At 53.8% G+C, this 20,218-nt stretch overlaps 1 protein-coding gene across 1 annotated transcript in view; it reads left to right on the forward strand.

Annotated features, from left to right (window-relative positions):
- Window positions 1–13,024, forward strand: part of LOC101120626 (bone morphogenetic protein 8B) — a 43,270-nt gene extending 30,246 nt beyond the window's left edge. Inside the window, exons 4-7 of the mRNA XM_015091655.4 lie at window positions 4,332–4,532; window positions 5,261–5,340; window positions 5,838–5,948; window positions 9,681–13,024. Coding sequence (XP_014947141.3) covers window positions 4,332–4,532; window positions 5,261–5,340; window positions 5,838–5,948; window positions 9,681–9,830 — 542 coding nt within the window. The 3' untranslated portion in view covers window positions 9,831–13,024. The remainder of the gene's footprint in view (window positions 1–4,331; window positions 4,533–5,260; window positions 5,341–5,837; window positions 5,949–9,680) is intronic.
- The last annotated feature ends 7,194 nt before the right edge of the window (window positions 13,025–20,218 follow it).

Below are 20,218 nucleotides of genomic sequence, written 5' to 3' on the forward strand. Positions count from 1 at the left end.
CAGTGCTGACCAATGGCTTAGTGGAATCACTAATGGTAGCTCCTTGAGTTGCTCGCTTGGGTATGGGGCCCACTGCAGTGCTGACCAATGGCTGAGCAGGGCTGATTAGGTTGTGCCTGCCCTACCCCTATTATAGAACAACATCCAAAGTCTGCAGTAAGGCACTGTTTTACTAGAACCATGAAAATCTGCGTAAATGTGAATTTTTTTGTGGTCAGGAGAAATGCTGTCTGAATGAAAGATGTTTTTCCTTTGGCCCTCTGACTTTTTTTCTAGGGCCTTTCATTCTGTCTCTCTTTTACATGTAGCCTCACCTCCTCTGCCTCCCACATTTCTCCTTCTTGTAGCTACATGGATGTCTCTAGAAGGGAAGAAGACTGTCTAAGCAGCTAGTAAACTGGTCACAGGGGCCTCTGAAGGGGGAGAGACTGTGAGTGCTAACATTCCTCAGGGAAGTCTCCTCTGAATAAACAGTCTGCCCGTGTGTGGCCAAAGGCTGTGACTTAGGTAGGAGGGATTCTAGAAACCTGACCGATGGACTTCAGTAGGTTTTCTCATCGCAAATCATAGTGTTCCTATGTTGTCCAGATCAGACACTATACCCTTCCACTCTGTCACAGAGCCTAAACCAGCCTTTTGTTCATATTCCCTTGAAACCCGAGAGGGGCAGAGAGGTACTTCATCCTGAATCCACAGTCTCACAAGCTAAACAGAAGAAAATACGTGTGTGTGTGTTTGTGTGTAGGGTTCAAACACAAGCCTGCTGTGGAGCTCACGCTTTCTCAATGTGGCCCTAGGGTTGCACAGGAGCTCGTGGGTAAGAACACGAAGCTCCAGCTGGTTGAGGAAGGCCTTTCGGAGAGGCCTCCCTGGAGCCTCACCCTGGCGGGAGGCCCAGATCCTGCAGTAGAGACAGTGCGTCTGAAGGGACAGCCACAGGATGTCGGGACTGTCAGCAGGCGGGCAGGGGATGGGCGTCACTGGGGGGACGGTGCAGCACCTTCCGGGGCTTCTGGAGCCGAGGACCTGACTGCCCTGGGTGTTGGGAGGAGTCTTCCAGCAGCAGCAGCCAGGACAGGCAGAGGTTTCCAGAAGCAGAGCAGTGAGAGGGCTGTTCAACAGTAGGAAGAAGGAGAAGCGCTGAGTTCCTAGTTCTCCTGGTGAGGAAACAACCCGCGGGACAAAAGGCGGCCGGTCACAGCTAGTTCCCTCTCAGGCCCCCAGGCGTGCTCCTGGCCACAGCTGGCTTCCCTCCCAGGCCCCCAGGCACCCCGACTGCCCTTCAACACGCGGCACGAGGGTGCCATCCATGGCAGCAGGCTGAGGGTGGGCAGGGGCTGCAGGGAGGCTCAGGTGGCACCCAGGGCAGAAAGAGGCCTTGGGGAGGGATGAGAGTGACCGTGGCCTGGCCCAGGGGGAGAGGGATGAGTCCCTAGGGATGGGATGGGCAGGGGAGCTACCATGACATCCAGGCCCTGATGGGGAGGATCCAAACATGGGGGGAGGCTGGGAATGTCGGGGGCCCCCTGGCCCAGAAGAGCAGCATCTTCATCCAGGCCTGCAGTGGGGGAGGGAAGGCCGCAGTGTGGCCCCCATCTCCAGGCGTGGCCACACATCCTTGTCCCCTGCAAAAGGACGGCATGCTTGCCGGCACCCTCACAGCTAAGGTCTAGAGTGGGGACTCTGGGCCCCAGAGGCTCCTGGAGTGTCCACTCTGCTTTCTCGAAAGGGTCCTGCCAGAGCCAGGCAGCCTGGGCGCCACCACCTTGACAGTCCAGGGCTGCCCTGTGACCCAAACTCTTTGTGCCCAGGAGACCCCAATACCAGACAGTTGCACAAAGAGAAGCCTACAGTGGTCCCAGCCTTGGGTCACGCAGGGTCTCCCTGGCCTGTCTATGGACAGGGCTCTCCAGGGACACACAGGACAGGGTGCTGCACACACAGGCCCGGAGAGTTGCTGGGCCAAGGCCACCCCACATGTCCGCTGGGCATGGAGCTCCACTCCAGTTCTGCATGGATGACAGCCATGAGCCTGCCTATGTCACTCCTTGGCCACCTCCTGGTGCCCTCGGGGCCCTTCCCTCTGGGGAGGAGCTGCTGTGTGTCTTGTGGCTTCGCCTCCTCACGGGCCGGCTCTTCCTGTGACCCTCACTTGTCGTGACCCAAACTCCCCGAATGGCTTCCCCCTGGGCCTCTTCAGTGTCAGCTCCTGTCTCAGCAGGGTCATTCCCGAGTGGCAGCTCTGATGATGAGCCCAGTGCATATAGTGGCAGGTGATGTCATAGGTCATAGTTAGTCTCTGGTTGATTAGTTGTTCAGTCAACTCTGGCCCCTGGACTTGGGGATAACCACAGATGTTTAAGGACTGACCTTTGAGCCAGGCTGTGCTTGGGGCAGTCAATGTCCTTGACTTGTAATGTACAGTAGAGGATCATGAGACTCACTAATGGAACACATATTTTTATGTATGTGTATATATGTACACTCACTGTATCAATGCACATGTGTGTACACATACATATACTTGCATGTGTATATATGGCTGTGCATCACTATTTCAACACTGGGGTGAAGTGTACATGGAAGTGGAACGCTAGGTTCTGTATTTTAGGAAACATAACCTGTAGTCATGTGCCTGTTTTTAACATAACTATGTTATATTTCCTTTAAAAATACCACAAGGAAAGAAATGAAGACATTCTATCATATTCTAATCTTTATGATGAAACCAGTAAATAACCTAAATGTCTAAAGATGAACTAGTATCTAAATATTAAGCTATATCTTCTCAAGAAAGTGAAAGTAGTGAAAGTCACTCAGTCGTGTCTGACACTTTGCGACCCCATGGAATTCTCCAGGCAAGAATACTGGAATGAGTAGCTTTTCCCTTTTCCAAGGGATCTTCCTAACCCAGGGATCAAATCTGGGTCTCCCATATTGCAGATGGATTCTTTACCAGCTGAGCCACAAGGGAAGACATTTGAAATGTTCATAGTTAAGACTTAACAATGGAGAAAAATGTTAATGTGGAAAAAAAGTTGGGAGTAAATACAGAATTCTTTGTTATGCTCACGATTTAAATTAACATATGAAAATATCCCAGGAAAATGAAAATGTTGTGTTGGAGTAGGGGAGGGATTTATGGGTGATATTTTTTCTAAGTTTTTGTACAGTCATTACCTTGCTTTGACAAGAAAAAAGAGGTCATTGGGAATACAAAGAGGTACAGGAATATAGTTTTATTGGTGGAGTTGACTTTTCCAGGGATAATCAGTGTGTTTTTCCTGCATCCTCAGGCTTTAAGCTGATACGAATAAAATTCCACTTTTACAAGTGTCACTGCTCTGAGACTGAGGCCCCAAGCATGTCTCTGCCCGCAGCCTTTTCTCTTTTTCCTCCTTTTTAAACCACAAACCTGGTGGCTAAGGACATAAAGGGGCAAGAACTTGGGCTCTGGGATTAGATGCACGTGTTTAAACCCGACTCTGGGACTTGGGGTAAGTGTCTCTGCCGGCTGAGCCTGGGGTCTCCTTTGGGGGCTTCAGGGGACGTGAACAGCCTGCTCTTGGGCGGTGCTCAGAAGAGCAAGCACTGAGTCCACCCCTTCCTACACTGATCCCCAGAAAGGATGGGGTGGGAGCTCGAGCCCCAGGACAGAGGTGGGAACCTTGGTTCTGAGAGTCCCCAGCAGTGGGGCTCTGGGCCGTCTCTGAGCGGCTGTTTTTCAGTGAAATGATGGGTTCAGGGTCACCGTGAAGACCGGCCGAGAGCCTCACGTGAACTGACTGACAGCTGTAAAGCGCTGTTACGGCCAGAGACCCAGAGACGCCCTCAATCCTCACTAATCCTGACCCTGGGCTCCCGAGGCCCCCCCCACCCCTAGACGCGCCCGCTCCGGCAGGGCTGTAGGAGGGGTGAGAGCGGGCAGGGGGGTGGGGGGGTGAGAGCGAGCGGGGGCGGGGGGGGGAGAGAGCGGGCGGGGGAGGGGGTGAGAGCGGGCAGGGGGGTGGGGGGGGAGAGCGGGCAGGGGGGCGGGGGGGGGGGGAGCGGGCAGGGGGGCGGGGGGGGGAGAGCGGGCAGGGGGGCGGGGGGGGAGAGCGGGCAGGGGGGTGGGGGGGGAGAGCGGGCAGGGAGGTTGACTGGTGGGGGCTGGACTGGGGACTCGGGTCTTCAGAGGAGGAAACCAGGCCCCGTGGGTCCCCGAGGCCTCAGCCTCGAGCTCCTCGAGCTCCTCGAGCTCCTCGAGCTCCTGGCCGGCCCAGAGAGGTGCCCATTCTGTCCCCGCGTAGCGCCCGCCCTCGAGTGACCCCTCTCTGCTCTCTCCATCTCAGGGCGCAGCGTGGATCCTGGCCTGGCCGGTCTGCTGGGGCGACAGGCTCCGCGCTCCAAACAGCCTTTCGTGGTCACCTTTTTCAGGGCGAGCCCCTGCCCGGGCCCCGCCCGAGCCCCGCGGGCAGCGAGGCCCCTGAAGAGGAGGCCGCCGAAAAGGACCAACGAGCTGCCGCCCCCGAACAGACTGCCCGGGATCTTCGGTGAGCCTGGGGACGGAGTGGGGATGGAGCCCCTCTGGCCTCAGCGCGGTCAGGCCCACGGTCACCCCACTGCCTTTCCTGACACCCTCTGCCCTGCCCCCTGCGGAGCGACCGCCCCACAGTCTCCAGGGCTCTGAGCATCCACCCTTGCTGCCCCCGCTGCCCCAAAGTCCCTTCTCTGCCCTCGGGGCCTCAGCAGCCCTCGCCCTGGTCTCTGTCAGAACCAGGGGCCCCTGCAGCTCTCGGTGCTGCCCCTGGCACCCTGCAGGGTCCAGGCGTTTGTGTGAAGGTCACCCCCCCGGCCGAGCCCCGCAGGATCAAGGCCACCAGGGGCCCTTTCCTTCATGGGAGCCAGCCTTTGCTTGACCTCAGTGGGAGCACTTGTCCTGTGGAATGGGCATGGCAGGAGAGGCGGGGGGAGGTCAGGGTGACTCTGGGGAAAAGGCTGCTGGATGGCCAAGGGCCCCTGGGGCTTTTCCTGGATTATCAGGACCCCACAGGCTGAAAGTCAGGGGAGGCTGGACTGAGTGTGGGGTGACTGCAACCAGAGGGAGCCATCGAAAGTTCTTGAACTGGGTCATGGCACCAGCAGAGCTGCAGACATGGGCTTTAGGAGACCAAATGGGTTAGTTTCCCACCATTTATTATTCAACAAATGTGCGCGTCATGGCGTCCCCCGCCCTGGGAACAGCAGCCCAGTAAAGCCCTTGCCCCTCGTGTCCCTGCAGACGACGTCCACGGCTCCCACGGCCGGCAGGTGTGCCGTCGGCACGAGCTGTACGTGAGCTTCCAGGACCTGGGCTGGCTGGTGAGTCCCGACTCTCCTCCTTTCCTAAACGACCTTCCCCACCTGGAGACCGCAAGTGTGTCCCAGGGGAGGTAGACCCACGGAGAACTTTGACTGTCTTTATTTTCCTCTGTGTTTTCCAAGTTCTCTAAAGGGAGAAATGCTGTTGTGTAAAACCATGAATACGGAGACTGAGTCCTCAGCCATAAAATGTCCGAGCTGCAGCAGGAAAGCTGAGGCCAGGGTGGGCAGTGCCTCTGGCGGGGCTGTGACTGGGGGCGGCGGGGAAGGACGCAGCTGTGCGCTGATGGCGCATGGAGGGGACGGAGCTTGTGTCCAGCTCAGTCCACTGAGGGACTTCAGTGGATGTCTGACCTGGGATGGGGGGCACTCTGCCTTGGGAGGTGTCCTGACGCTGTGGGAGAGAGGGAGCAGCCCTGAGTGGTGCTGTGACAGGTGCTGGATGAAGGGCTGGGAGGGCACGTGGATGGGACTCACCTTCTCCCACTACCCCCCAGGACTGGGTCATCGCCCCCCAAGGCTACTCAGCCTATTACTGTGAAGGGGAGTGCTCCTTCCCGCTGGACTCCTGCATGAACGCCACCAACCACGCCATCCTGCAGTCCCTGGTCAGTACCGCGCCCTCCTGCCCGGACACCTGGGGGAGAGGTTCGCCCTGGGGAGGGGGCCGTGCAGGCAGGAGGTGACGGTGGACTGCTGTGTCAGGGAGCCTTCTTCACGTGGAAACCTGCCTGCCTGCACGTGCAGTGGAATCCCACAGCCGGACAGAGACGGGCCCCTGTATGGCCACTCTGTATGGAGACCCTGCGTCCCATGCACTTGAACAGCGTGCAGCAGGCTCTTGCTGGTGTGCACACATACACACCTGTGCACTCCACGTGCACATGGGGTCATTCACATCCATGGGGTGGGCCTGCCTGCTGGTGGTCGAGGCACGGCACGTTCATGACCGGTGGGCATCCCACGTAACTACCCGTGCCCCAGGTCACACACGTGCACCGCGTTCACTGCCGAGTTTGGCCTCCTGTGGGACACACACCCTGGGGGTCAGGCTGAGTTACACGTGGAAGTTCTGTCCTCTCTTCCTGCATGAGAGTCACGGCGTGCCCTGTGCCCTTCTGGCTTCGGCTTCCCCTCCCGGTCCTTTCCTGTTGCTTTTCTTCCGGGTCCCTCTTGCTCTTTGTGTTTCTACAGATCTTAGGGCTTCTGATGCCCTAGTGTCTGGGGTAACTTTAAATGCTGGAAGTTTCTAGTAGGAACAAGGTTGAGGCTGCTTATTGCTAAGTGCAGTGGTTTGTGTGTGTCTGTGTGCTGAGGCTTATTTCTAGAATGTTGACCTGGGCACTCTAGTTAGAGGCTGTTCAAAGTGTTGTCAGAGTGAGAATAAGTGAATTAAGAAAGCAGCCTGGAAGCCCGGTAATGCCTCCTTTCCCAGTGGTCACGTGGGGTTTGCTGGACACCCCCTCCCCCAGGAGCCACTTTCCTTGCAGAATCTCGGGGTGATGAGCCGTGTGTGGGCTTCTCTCTGCCCTGTGAGGGGGGCACAGGGTGATGACGGCACTGCCCCTCCCAGGACTGGTCCCCTGGCTCTGCAGCAGCCCCGCCCCTCAGCCCCCGAGCTGTCAGTCAGCAGAAGGGAGCGCCAGCTCTGTGCTCTGTGCTGTCAAGGTAGTGGCTGCCCTCTGGGTAGGCTGTCAGTGAACAGGAGAAGAAAGCACAGCCAACACAGTGGGTCCCCTGAGGAGGGGAAGACTGGGGTGAGCTGAGAGGGCTCAAGGACCCTGGCTTGGAGGGGAGGAGGACGGAGGTGATGTTTGGGCGGCACGGCCTCTCCCACAGGTGGTAGATTTAATCCCAAGTAAACTGAGGGGCTGGAGTAGATTTCAGAGAAGCAGGGCCTGGTCTGGGCACTCTCTGGAAGCATCTCTGGCAGCTGCAGGAGGAGGACAGACTGTGGGGTCCAGGGTGGAGGAGGCAGGGAGGAGTGAGGAGCTGCTGTGGTCCCAGCAGGAGGACCAGGCACCTGGTGGGGTGAGACGTGGATGGTGGAGGCAGAGGGCAGGAGCCCAGGCCTCCAGGTGAGACCCTCCCCCAGGACGAGGAGGGGGCAGCGAAGGTGCTGGGTTGAAGAAAGGATTGGAGGGAATCAGCGGTTCTGCTTCCATCCCCACGTGTGTGAGGCCCTGCAGGACCCTACGTGAGAGGTTGGGGGCAGTGGGTGCAAGTCTGGAGTCTCTGAGTCGTGAGAACAGAAGAGATTTTCTGGGGGGACAGTGGAGGTGGGAGAGGCCTGGGGACGAAGAGGAGCCTGCGTGGAAGAGAGCGAGTGAGATGGTGGTTGGGGAGTCCTGGGCCAAAGAGCAGGAAGTGGGTCCCTCCAGCCTCACCCCCCACATTCCCCATGCAGCAGCGAGGGTCGCACTAAAGCACAAAGGTGACCACCTCCTTCTGGGCCAAGAACCTCCCCGTGGCATCCCTTATCCCTGGGGAGGTCTGAGCCTTGGGCCTGTGACTCGGGGCCCCTCACTGGCCTACCCACCTCCCCAACGTCCCCCAGCCCACGTCCCAGTGCCCTGCCTCCCTGCCTTTGCCCAGGGCCTCCTCGTCCGCCCCAGGCCAGGCCAGGCCAGCTCCTGCTCGGCCTGCTGCCTTGTCTCTGGGTCCTTCCCAGCCAGCGTCAGTCTCCCAGAGCGAGGACAGCTGCTGTGACCATTGTACTGTTCTCGGGGGTCCTGGGTGTTTGCTGGAATGTTCCCCTGTCTCCCTCCCTGTCCTGCTGAGGATCAAAGTGGTGACCATGTCTGAGACATTTCTGTATTTTCCACCTGGGCAGGGCTGGCACAAGGCATGTGTCTGAAATACATTTGTGTTGGGAGGGAGAAAAGCACCATTATACCCATTTGGCAGAGGAGAAAACTGAGGTCCACAGAGGCATGACTTTTCCTGAATGATGCACAGCCAATAAGTTTCAGAGCTTCTGATTTGGTCTGCCACGTGGCTCTAAAGTGACGTGAATGGAAAGGCACATCAGACGCCAGATCAGTCTCTTGGTACAGACAGCAAAGGCTGTCCTCTCTGTTGATCACCTGGTGAAGCCTGGTCCAGGATGGACTTTCAGAACAGCTGCGCCCCTGTGGTGCTGTCCCAACCTAGGAAAAGCCCTCCCAGGTTTCGAGCCACGTAGAGCCTCCACGGGTGGTGCAGGTGGGCAGTGCCACCTGGTTTCTTTCACGTGGGCCTTTGAAAGCCAAGCCCAGCCACCCCAGGTGGAGACTGGGAAATTGGGGAGCAGTGCCCCCACAGCCCAGTCTGGCTGGACATCCCCACAGAGGCCTCTGGGCCCCAGGCCAGTCTGGTGCCTGGCTGACAGTCCTGGCAGCAGGCTGGATCCAAGCTGACGCTCCCAGGACAAGGCTGGGCTCTGGGGACCAGGGGCCAGGGTGCCTGACATTCACCCCCACTTCAGATGGCTTCATCCAGGTCCTGCTCAGCAGTCTCCCATGAAGGCTGGGAAGTCCTGGTGGATGGATACAGGTTCCTTTTTCTCTCAGGCCCCGACTGAGTGGGGGGGGGGGGGGAAAGGGGGTGCCTTCAGGGCCTGTCCCTGCATAAATATTTGTGTGGAGGCTTCAGAAGCTCCCTCAGAAGGGCTGTTTTTAGGGGTAGAGCTGTTTGCAGGAGGGTAGCACGGACTCCCGGCCCCCTCCCCAGTCGGGTCCCAGCCTTGTGTGCAGCCTCAGCCAAGCAACTGTGCAGGTGACTTGGCCCCTGTGCCCCCAGCGGTCATCCGCCCAGAACAATCCCTGCCTGAAGTTGTTACAGGGGTGGAGGTGCTTTGAGAAACAATGGTGTTGGACACCCCAAGGGTGAGCCTGGGAGTCTGGGCATTAAGAGGTGTAACAGGGACCTTCACCAGCTCCCAGCCTGGAGGGGCGGATGGACCAGAAACAGCTCATGCGGGCAAGACACAATGCGGAATGTTACAGAAGCGATCAGGGAAGGAGGGGCAGAGGGGGTGGGGAGGGGGAGGCCGGCGCTGGCACAGGTGCGAGGGACCCGCAGGGTCAGGGCCCTCCCATCTAAGGGGAGGGGCTGTGGCAGGAGCCCCTGGTGCTCAGTCTGGGCCTGAGGGCAGTGGGCAGGGGGCATCAAGGGGGCGGGGCCGGGGCAGAGTTCAGGCCAGCGCCTGCCCGGGCTGCGGGGGGAGGGGGCGGGGAGGAGATGGAGCTGGGAAGGGGCCAGCGGCGGAGCCCCAGGCGGCAGGAGCTGGGCGCTGGAACGGGGGTCCCGGGAGGAGCCCGAGGTTCTCACGCCTCTGCCCCCCGCCCCCTCCCCGCCAGGTGCACCTGCTGAAGCCGGACGCGGTCCCCAAGGCGTGCTGCGCGCCCACCAAGCTGAGCGCCACCTCCGTGCTCTACTACGACAGCAGCAACAACGTCATCCTGCGCAAGCACCGCAACATGGTGGTCCGCGCCTGCGGCTGCCACTGAGGCCCCGCCTCCACCGGCCAGCCCTCCGCGGGGGCGGGGGCCCGGAGACCCCCCAACGCCGTCACAGCTCAGGCAGAGACCCTCCCAGCGCCGTCCCAGCTCAGGCAGGGCGGCAGCGAGGGCCCCCTCCCCTGCCCACATCCTGCCAGGGGCTGGTCCTCCCCAGGCCCTCTGTCCCCTGCCCTGGGATGTGTGGTAGCCTGTCCCACCCAACCCCACATGGCTGATGCAGGCTGCGGTCAGCACAGAAGTCCCATCTTAGGACCTGTCCTTGGCCAGACCTTTCCAACTGCGTGGGACCCGGGATGGTCTGCGAGCACCTGGAGCCTGAGGCTAGCAGCCGGGGGGGTTGCCCCACTCACCACGGGTCTGGGTGTGGGTCTGCCCCTTGCCAGCACAGCGCAGTCAGAGGTTCACATGCTCCAGTGTAGTGTATTAGTGGTTCCTGACTTGGCCTTTAGGCAGTTAGCACTTTGGGAAGGAACAGTGGGCCTTCTGCTTAGGGGTGAACCAGGTGGGAACATCTCCTGCCTGGGGAAGAGGTGTGGCCCCCAGGGAAGCAATGAACCTTGGAGATTTCCAGGTCCCTCCATCTCTCTGCGTGGTGCTTTGCACTTAACGTGAACTCTTAGCACAAACAAGGGCACAGCTACAGGGAGGGCCAGGCCGACAGCACAGATGTCACAGCTGAGCCCCTTGCCCACGGCCATCAGTCACCATTTTCCACGGACCCTGAACAGGGCCTCAAGGCGCTCAGCATGCGATTCCAGGCAGCCAGCAGCCCTGAGTCCAGCTTACTGCTTTCCCTCCTGCCGTGCTGAGGAGCAATCCAGGGCACGCAGGCACAGGGCAAGGGTGGGCCCTGCGTCAGCCAGCGCCCAGAGGTAACAACAGGCTAATCACCCAAGTCTGAGTCACCCTCTGTGCCCTGGAACCCCATCCTGTTTCTTGGGGCCTGTGAGCCAAAGAAAAGGCCCCAGTGCCAGGCGAATGACAGGCGGCAATTAGGCCGAGCAGGGTCGGGAGGTTCCCGGAAACCACTGTTCTGCTTGGAGCGGCCACCTGGAGTGTTTATTTGATTTCTAACTTGGTAAGCCTGTAATTTACCTGGTGGACCAGACAGAACCCAGCTGCCTGAACCCCAAAATATCATTAAAAGCAGATCCTGGGGCTGCCCCAACCCACAGGCCCAGCCCAGGATGACACCCCTGGAGTTCACTCTGTGCCCTTTGGAGGGGCTCCGGGAGCGCAGCAGGGGTAGAGGAGGGGGCTCTGCTTCAGGACAGCAGCCCCTCCGCCTGGACCTAGGAGGCGTTCTGGGAGCCAGTGCACAGGAAGAGACCCCTCCATGGACACAGGAAGACGGTGATCTCCCTTTTGGCCTGGGGCTTTGACCTCAGGCTGGCAGCAAGAGGACCAAGTACCAGCACAAATGTCAGTAGACCCATATTCTGGCTTCAGCTCAGTCACTGACCTGCCTGATGTCTGGGCAAATGCCCTTCTATTCAGGCTTCAATTTCCTGTCTCTGACATAAGAACATACATAGGATTCTCACATCTCCCACGGCCCTTCTGGCTGGAGAATCCACCTACAACTCTGGGCCTCTCCTCTCCCAGAGCCAAGATGTGGTCTAAGTGCCCTGGGACTGTTTCAGGGCCTCATTCAGAGCTCTCTCCTCCCAACATCATGGGCGGTGGAAGCCTGGAAACTTTTGACAGATGTCAGTGTTAGGTTTCTTCATTGCCTAAGCACATAACCTGGTATGGTTTGAGGCACCAGGAAAATTTACAAAGTGAATGTTTTGAAGATGTGACTGCCCTGCCCATCGGAGGTGCGGAACATAAGGAACACAAGGATCATGACGTGACTCCCTTCTCGTGCAGTAAAGTCAGGAGTCCAGTGGTTGTGGCCTTCCTGACACTTCTAGCACCCTCAACCATCCACTTGGCCACCGAATGAAATCCAACAGGAAAAGCCTTCAGAGGAGGGAGGTAATTAAAGACAAAGCTGATGAGGTGGCAGTGGCTAGTTACTAGGGCCATCTCGTTTACCTGGTTCCCTTTGGCAGTGCAGGTCACATTTAAGGCTGCACATGAGAAGCATAAATAAGGGCAATCAACTCAGGCCCACTGGCAGCAAAGTGAAAGATGATGTGGAGGGTGGGCACAAAGGAAGCGGTGCCTGGGGCCCATGCTGTGGAGGGCACTGCTTTGTCCACCTCACCCTAAGCACATCCTCATGACTGTACAGCCAGCCTGGCCCAGACATCAGCTCATTGGACAAAGCCCTATTCTTATTTCCTATGTAGGGAAGTGGGTGACATGCTTCAAAAAGTTCCCTACAATTTCATAGGAAAGGAGGCGATGACAGGAGAGGGTAGCTGTGGCAGCCAGCAGACCCGCCAGCAACAAATCCTGGCTGTGCCTCGTGTTGATGGGACCACATGAGCACCTCAGAGACAGTGACTTCCTCTCTGCAGAATGAATGGGCTACGGGTTCTGCCCTGGTGGAGCCAGTGTGGGGATCAGGTCTGTCCGGGGCAGTTGGCACTGATTCTGCACACATGTGCTGAATGAACAGTATTAGTGGCCTTATTTTAAATGAACTTGCAAATTTGGGCTTCTCCTAAGTGCCTTCCTGTTAAAACCCAGTCCTCCCAGAATGTGTCCTTGGAGGTGCTACTGTACTCATTGGGCTTTTCCTTAAAAAATAGAAACTTGGTAATCTCCCGGGGTGAGGTGTGGACTTGCACACCACCGCCCCGTCTGTGGAGGGGGTCCCAGCTGGCAGTGACAGCTTGATCCTGTCTCTCCTGAGGTCGGGGCAGCACTGCACCCCCACCCGTCCCGTGGCCCTGCTTGCAGTGCGGCTCAAGTGGAAACTTTCTGGGGGTTTTGTTCTTACTGGGAAGCCTTGAGCAAGCATTTGGCCCTCTTTCCTCACTTTCAAAAATATTAATGTGTTGGAGATGCTCTTGAAAATAAAAAACAATAGAAACACATAATCTCACCACATGGAGACAACTGTTGTTAATCATTCCAGTCGTTTTTCCGTGGCATATATGTCTTTTTACATAATACATGGGTTACTTTACAGTTAGGATCATACTCTGTGCACTGCTTAGTGATCTAAATTATTCGATCTATGACATATTTTGAACATTTCTGTTATTAAATACTCCTTGGGAACATAATTTGCAGTAGCCTTCCATCATTTGATTTCTGCCTTAGGTTTTGTTACCCACAAACCAGGGCTCACTATTCCCTCCCCAGAGGGTGGTGGTGGGCCCCCAACCCTATCATCTGCAGCAATGGGAAGGAAGGAAGGTAGCGAGGGCATGGCCCCCAGGCTGGCCAGTAGCTCAGAAAACCTGGACCAGGTCTGAGGCTCAGGTTGCCACCTATACAAGGCTCACAGGTGATCACCATGGCATAGTTTCTGGGGCAGCCCTTGCACAGGACAGGGTGAGCAATCGCCACCTGATGGTTCCTCCCAAGGCAGCCTTTCCGGCCAGTCTGCTGGTCCCCACCTCTCCAGGGCAATCAGGAAAACACAGTGACCAAGTCACCCCACCCCCACCCTTCCCTTGTTTCACAGGCTTTGTGACCAGTCCTCTCTGCTGGGGCCACAGGCCAGCCTGCTCTCTGCCCGTATGTCACCCCCAAGGCCAACCGTGCTGAGTCTGAGTGCTCCCCCGTGTCGCTCAGACATCACACCAGCCCTGAGTGGCTGCTGCCTGTGCTGACAGCCACAGCTGACCACCTATGTGAAGTGAGAAGGCGCCTATGTTAAGAAGTGAGGGTCCCGGCTGGGATACTGCAGCAATGGGTCCCAGCCACAGGAGCGGCCCCAGCCAGCCACGGAGGACGAAGCCCCAGGTGAAAGCAGAGAGCCGGGCTAGCAGCTGTGCCTCTGCAGGATCTGGCCTGGGGGTGCTGGGGCCAGGGGCCAGCAGGCTACCCTACCCTCGCGACTCAACCTCATCGCCAAACCCAAAATGAGAACACAGGCTGAGGGAATGAGCCCAGCCCAGCGGTTTCTGAACATCCAGACTCGATCCGGACAACCAGCAGCCAGCGGCAGGGGAGCAGGGGGCAGTCCTGGAGGAGGTTCCCAGTGATGCACTGATAGGGCTCAGCCTTGGTACGTTTGAGTTGCTGTGAGGTGGCCTGGCTGGCCAAACACAGGTGTAGGGTGAGAAGCAAGCCTAGAGCAAGTGACAAACCATGGCACCAGAGTTCAATTTCCAAGTGGACCAGGGGCAGGGCAAGAACCACCTCTGGCTTCTTATGTCTCCCCAGCACCCAGCACAGGGCCTGGCAAAAGAAGAGCCCTGAACTCTGCCATGATACAATTCTATTGGTCGAACGAATGCACAGCACGTGAACAGGTTGCTGAGACTGACTACAGTGCCTGTTAGCCCAAGACCAGCAGGTGCAGGGCTAGGACTGGAGCCTGGCTCATCTACCTGGCCTGCCTGGTAACAGGTGAGAGAGAGAAGACAAGAGGCGCTGCTGCCTGCAGAGATCAGACCAGGGGATGCTTTTCTGCTTTTCAGGCAGTCTGGAGGGGAGGGAGGCCACACAGGGGATGCTACAGTCTGTCGTCTGTTGCATCAGGACAGGTGAGTCATAGTTGCAACCTCTGATAACACCTGGGACCTGGCTGCATGGCAGCAGTATAAGAACTAGGATTTCTTTTACCAGAAGATACATCCAGTATCCACACTAGGTGGGCCCAGAGAAGCCCTGGCAGCAAAGGCCTGGAAAGGCCATGCACAGCCGTCCATGGTGGGGAGGGGAGCCCCGGGCCCAAGGCCACACCTGAGGAAGAGCCAGAGGAGGCGCAGGCTGTGCCTGCAGAGGAGTTGCCCCACGCTGACCCCGAGGAAGGGCCAGGACACGAAGCCCTGCTCGCTGCCAACGGGACACCTCGGGTGCCGGTTCCCCAGGTTGACAGCTCCCCTCTCACATGTACTCCCCACAGTCGGAGATGATCACCTTCTGCTTGGGCTTCCCGTCCTTGCTGCCCTGGGCCTTTGCGGGCCGAACAGAAGAGGAGGAATCGGGAGGGAGGGTGGAGAGTAAGTGGGTACCCGCCCTACCCACCCCATCCCAGCAGCAGCAGCCGCCACGGCCTCTGTCTCCAGGTCCCAGGACTCCTGTTGCCACCCTCTCATAGGGCTGTGCACCAGGGGCCCGGGTGGTCACCCACCGTGTCCGTGCACACCGCTGTCAGCCTTTCAGTCAGGCAGGCTCAGGCTCCGGGACCTACAGAGTCTTGGTTGCCTTGTCTTCCACTCAGCTGATAGTGAAGCACTCAGCATGGTCGTTTCAATCATTTTATACTGGTGTGTTCTTTCATTAATTCATTCAACAAATACTTATTACTTCATAACCAGGCACCTATTGAACCCTGGGGATACTAGTCCAAGTTTGGGTGGAGCCCACAGTCTAGCAGAAAAGAGTCACTCACAAATTATTAATTCATCTCAGGTTGGTTTGCTATCCAAAAACCAGATCAACAGAATAAAAGACAAAAACTGTATAATAATCTTAATAGATGCAGGAAAAAAAATCCAATACCTTTTCAAAATAAAAACATCCAACAAACCAGGAATAAAAGGGAACCTGCGCAATCTGATAAGGGTTCTACAAAAAAAAAAAAAAACCACACGCAGCAAAAGACTAGATATTTTCCTCTCTAAGATAAAGAATAAGACAAAGAGCTCCCCCAAACAAACAAACAAAAAAAAACAAAAAGCATCCTATTGGAAATGAAAATGTAAAGCTGTCTCTATTTACACATGACATAATCTTAGAAAACCCTAAGGAATACACTAGAAAATTATTAGAACTAGTAAACAAATTCAGCAAGGTTGCAGGATATAAGATTAATATACAAAAATCAATTGTATTTCTATATGCTAGCAATGAATAATTTGAAAATGAAATTAAGAAAATTTCACTTACAATACATCAAAAAGGATAAAATACTTAGGAATAAATTCAAAAGAAGTATCAAATGTATACCCTGATAACTACTGAACAAACTTTCAGTACTGAAAGAAAGAAAGTGAAGTCACTCAGTCGTGTCCGACTCTTTGCGACCCCATGGACTATATCCTACCAGGCTCCTCTGTCCATGGAATTTTCCAGGCAAGAGTACTGGAGTGGGTTGCCATTTCCTCCTCCAGGGGATCTTCCCGACCCAGGGATCAAACCCAAGTCTCCCGCATTGCAGGCAGACGCTTTACCATCTGAGCCACTGAAAGAAACTGAAAAAGACCTAGATGAACGGAAAGACATCATATGTTCATGGATTGTAAGACGTAATATTGTTAAGATGGTAACACTTCTCTAATTGATCTGCATATTCATTGTAATCTGTACCAAAATCCTAGCTGGCCTTTCTATAGAAATTAATAAGCTTATCCCAAAATTCACATGTAAATGCTAGAGCCCCAGAATAGCCAAAATAACCTTGATAAAGAGAAATAACGTATGAGTAAAAAAATTTTACTATGGAGCTACAGAAGACAAAACAGTGTGGTACCGGCACAGGATAGATATACAGGTGAAGGGAACAGAATTAAAGTCCAGAAATAAACCCTTACATTTCTGGTCTACTGATTTTTAACAAGGATGCCAAGATAATTAAACAAGAATAAAATAGCCTTTTCAACAAACAGTGCTGAAACAACTGAATGTCCACATACAAAAGAATGAAAATGGACCCATTCTCTCACACTATACCCCAAAATTAATACAAAATGCATCAAAGACCTAGGTCTTTGCTAAAGCCATAACACTCTTAGAAGAAAATATGGAAGTAAATCTTCATGCTTAGGTTAGGTAAAACCTTAGACACAATACCAAGAGTACAGGGACTCCCCTCCCCCCAGAAAACAGATAAACTGGACTTCTTCAAAATTTAAAACTTTTTTGTTTCAAAGAACACCATAAAGGAAGTGAAGAGATAATCCACAGAATGAGATAAGATATTTGCAGATCACATACCTGATAAGGGACCTATATCCAGACTATTTAAAGAACTCTTATAATTCAATAATAAAAGACAAATGACCCAACTAAAAATGGGATCTGAATAGACCTTTCCCCAAATACATACAAATGGCCAGCAAGTACCTGAAAAGATGCTCCATATCATTAAGCATCAGGGAAATGCAAATCAAAATCACAGGGAGATACCACTGTACATCACTAGGAAAACTATAATAAGAAAGCCAGACAATAACAAATGTTGGTGAGGATGTAGAGAAATTGGAATCCTCAGAGAGAATGCTGATGGGAATGCAAAATGGTGCAGCCACTTTGGAAGATAGTTTGGCAGTTCCTTACAACATTAAAAATAGAGTTATCAAATGGTTCAGCAATTTCAATTCTGGGTATGTGCCCAAGAGAACTGAAAACAAATGTCCACGAAAACAACTTGTCTATGACTGTTCACAGCAGCACAATAGCCAAAAAGAGAAACAACCGAAATGTCCACCAACTTGTGAATAATAAACTGTGGTATATCTATGCAGTGGAATGCCAAGTGACAATAAAAGAGACTTACACACTAACGCACACTATATTGTAGACGAACATTTTAAAAAACATTATGCTAAGTGAAAAAAAAACCAGTCACAAAAGTCTACATAATGTATGATTCTATTTATATTAAATGTCCAGAATAGGCAAATCCATGAAAGAAAGAAAGTAGATTAGAGTTTGCCTAGGGCTGGGGTATAAAGGGCTTGGGGAAGGACTAAAGAGTGTGGGACTTCTTTTGAGGGGATGATGAAAATATTCTAAAATTATATGAGGTGATGTCTGCATAACTCGGTGAATTCATTAAAAACCACTGAAATATACTTTATTTGTTTTTTTGGCAATGTGAGATCTTAGTTCCCCAACCAAGGATCAACCCACACCCCCTACGTTAAGAGCATGGTATCTTAACCACTGGACCACCAGGGAAGTCCCGAAATGTGTATTTTATTTATTTTCCCAAAATGTAGTCTTTAAATGGGTGAACTGAATGGTATGTGAATTCTATCTCAATAAAAATGTTTAAAAAAAAAAAAAAGATGATCATGCTCCAAAATAGGGAACCCTAGTGGCAGAGACGTTTGCTCAGCAAATGAGACCACAAAAGACAGTCACCTCTGACAGACACACAGACACTGGTGACAGTATCATGGAAGGCTTTCTGGAGGAACTGACATCAGGGGCTGAGGGACAAGAAAGGCCAGCCCTCGTGGCTGGGTGTCCCTTCAAATGGGGATTATGTCCCACTCTACTTTCAGGCTGGCGTTGATCAGAGTGTCTGACACATAATGAACCAGCACTGTGAATATCTGTTTCAAATATTTAAATATTCAAATATTTACTGCGGGTTTACTATGTGTCAGATGCCCTTCCAGAGTACAATGGTGAAAAAGACAGACTAAATCCTGCCCTCATGGGGCTGACATTCTCAGAATTAAGAAAATGAATAAGTAAAAGAGTAAATTTATAATATGATTTCAGGTAATCAGTGCATGAAGAAAAAAAGAAGCTGATTAAAAAGAAGAGGGAGGGATTTCCCTCATAGTCCAGTGGCTAAGACTCGACATTCCCAATGCAGGGGGGTCTGGATTTGATCCCTGGTCAGGGAACTAGACCCCACGTGCTGCAACTAAAGATCCTGCACACTGCAACGAAGATCAAAGATCCCCTGTGCCGCAACTAAGACACAGTGCAACCAGATAAATAAATATTTTTAAAAAATAAAAAGAAGAGCAAGATAATAGGAAAGCCCATTTTAGAGAGAGAGGTCAGGGTAGGCCTCTTGGGCTGGATGACCCGAGGTGACCCCTGGAGTAGGTGAGTGGTGACACCTGTGGGTGCTGGAGGAAGAAGGCCCCAGAGGAGGAGCCAGTGAGCTCTGGGTGTCTGAGGAACAGCTAGGCTGCAAAAGGGGGCACAGAGGGTGAGCAGCACAGTCCATGAGCCAGGTCAGCCAGCCTGCAGGACGGATCCTACGAGAGTGAGAGGGATGTCAGCAGGAAAGCAATGTGATGAGAGAGATGCTTAGAAAGGACCACTCTGACCATCCTGCAGAGACTAGACCATGAGGGGGAAGAGGCAAGGGCAAAAGGAGGCAGATGGGCTTGGGGATGCTGGTGGAGGTGGAAGAAGGTGAAGAGCGGTGGCTGGACCTGGAGGCTAACTGAAGACAGATGGAACTGCCATCCAGGTGACAGGGCGGGGCAAGGCTGAGTCCTAAGCTTCTGACCAAGCAGACAGGTGGATGGTGGCTTTGTTGACTGAAAACAGGGGAGACGGGAGGAAGCGCTCAAGGGTGAGAAGCAAGAGCTGCTTGAGCACGTGAAGTCTGCAACCCTGCTGGGATGTCCAGGGAAGACACAGGAAGAGAGCAGTGTGCACACTTTACATGGGGACAGGATGGAAAGGCGCTGGGATGGGATGGGATTGGCTAGGGCAGTGGTTCTAAATAGGGTACTGCTGCCCCCTTGAGGCTATTTGGAAACTTCAGGGTGTGGTTTTGGTTGACTGATGCTGAAGCTGAAACTCCAATACTTTGGCCACCTGATGCGAAGAGCTGACTCATTGGAAAAGACCTTGATGCTGGGAAAGATCGAAGGAAGGAGAAAGGGATGACAGAGGATGAGATAGTTGGATGGCATCACCGACTCAATGGACATGAGTCTGAGTGAACTCCGGGAGTTGGTGATGGACAGGGAGGCCTGGCGTGCTGCAGTCCATGGGGTTGCAGAGTTGGACACAACTGAGCGATTGAACTGAACTGAACTGAATACTGAGGGAGCAGGGATGCCCTGCAATGTTCCACCTAATGAAGAATTATTCTAAACCTCTTAGGCTTTCAATGCCCGGACAAGCATTCAGGCAGACAAAAATCTGTTTATAATGACCTGAGCCTAGAAACTAACTCCATTTGACTTTTCGGCCAACCTAATAAATCCAAAGATTTATTGTTTGCCTCAAATTTTTTTTTTTCAGAAAGGGACCTACCGTGTAAACTGAGGGAATATTCAATTTCTTTCTGTTCAGAATCTTCGTTGTTTAGTTATCAAGTCATGTCTAACTCTTTGCAACCCCATGGACTGTACCCTGACAGGCTCCTTTGTCCATGGATTTCCTAGGCAAGATTATCGAAGTGAGTTGCCATTTTCTTCTCCAGGGGATCTTCCTGGGTTAGGGATCGAACTTGCATCTCCTTCTTGGCACGCTGATTCTTTGTCCCTGAGCCACCTGGGAAGCCCTGTTTAGAATCTTACCAAGAGATTTTTCACTGTTTCAGAAAATGACATTACTGTGACTCTGGAGACGTAACACAGCAGTGCCAAGTCAGTCTA

This window comes from Ovis aries, chromosome 1 (genome assembly GCF_016772045.2).
Source record: "Ovis aries strain OAR_USU_Benz2616 breed Rambouillet chromosome 1, ARS-UI_Ramb_v3.0, whole genome shotgun sequence".
Taxonomy (NCBI): Eukaryota; Metazoa; Chordata; class Mammalia; order Artiodactyla; family Bovidae; genus Ovis; species Ovis aries.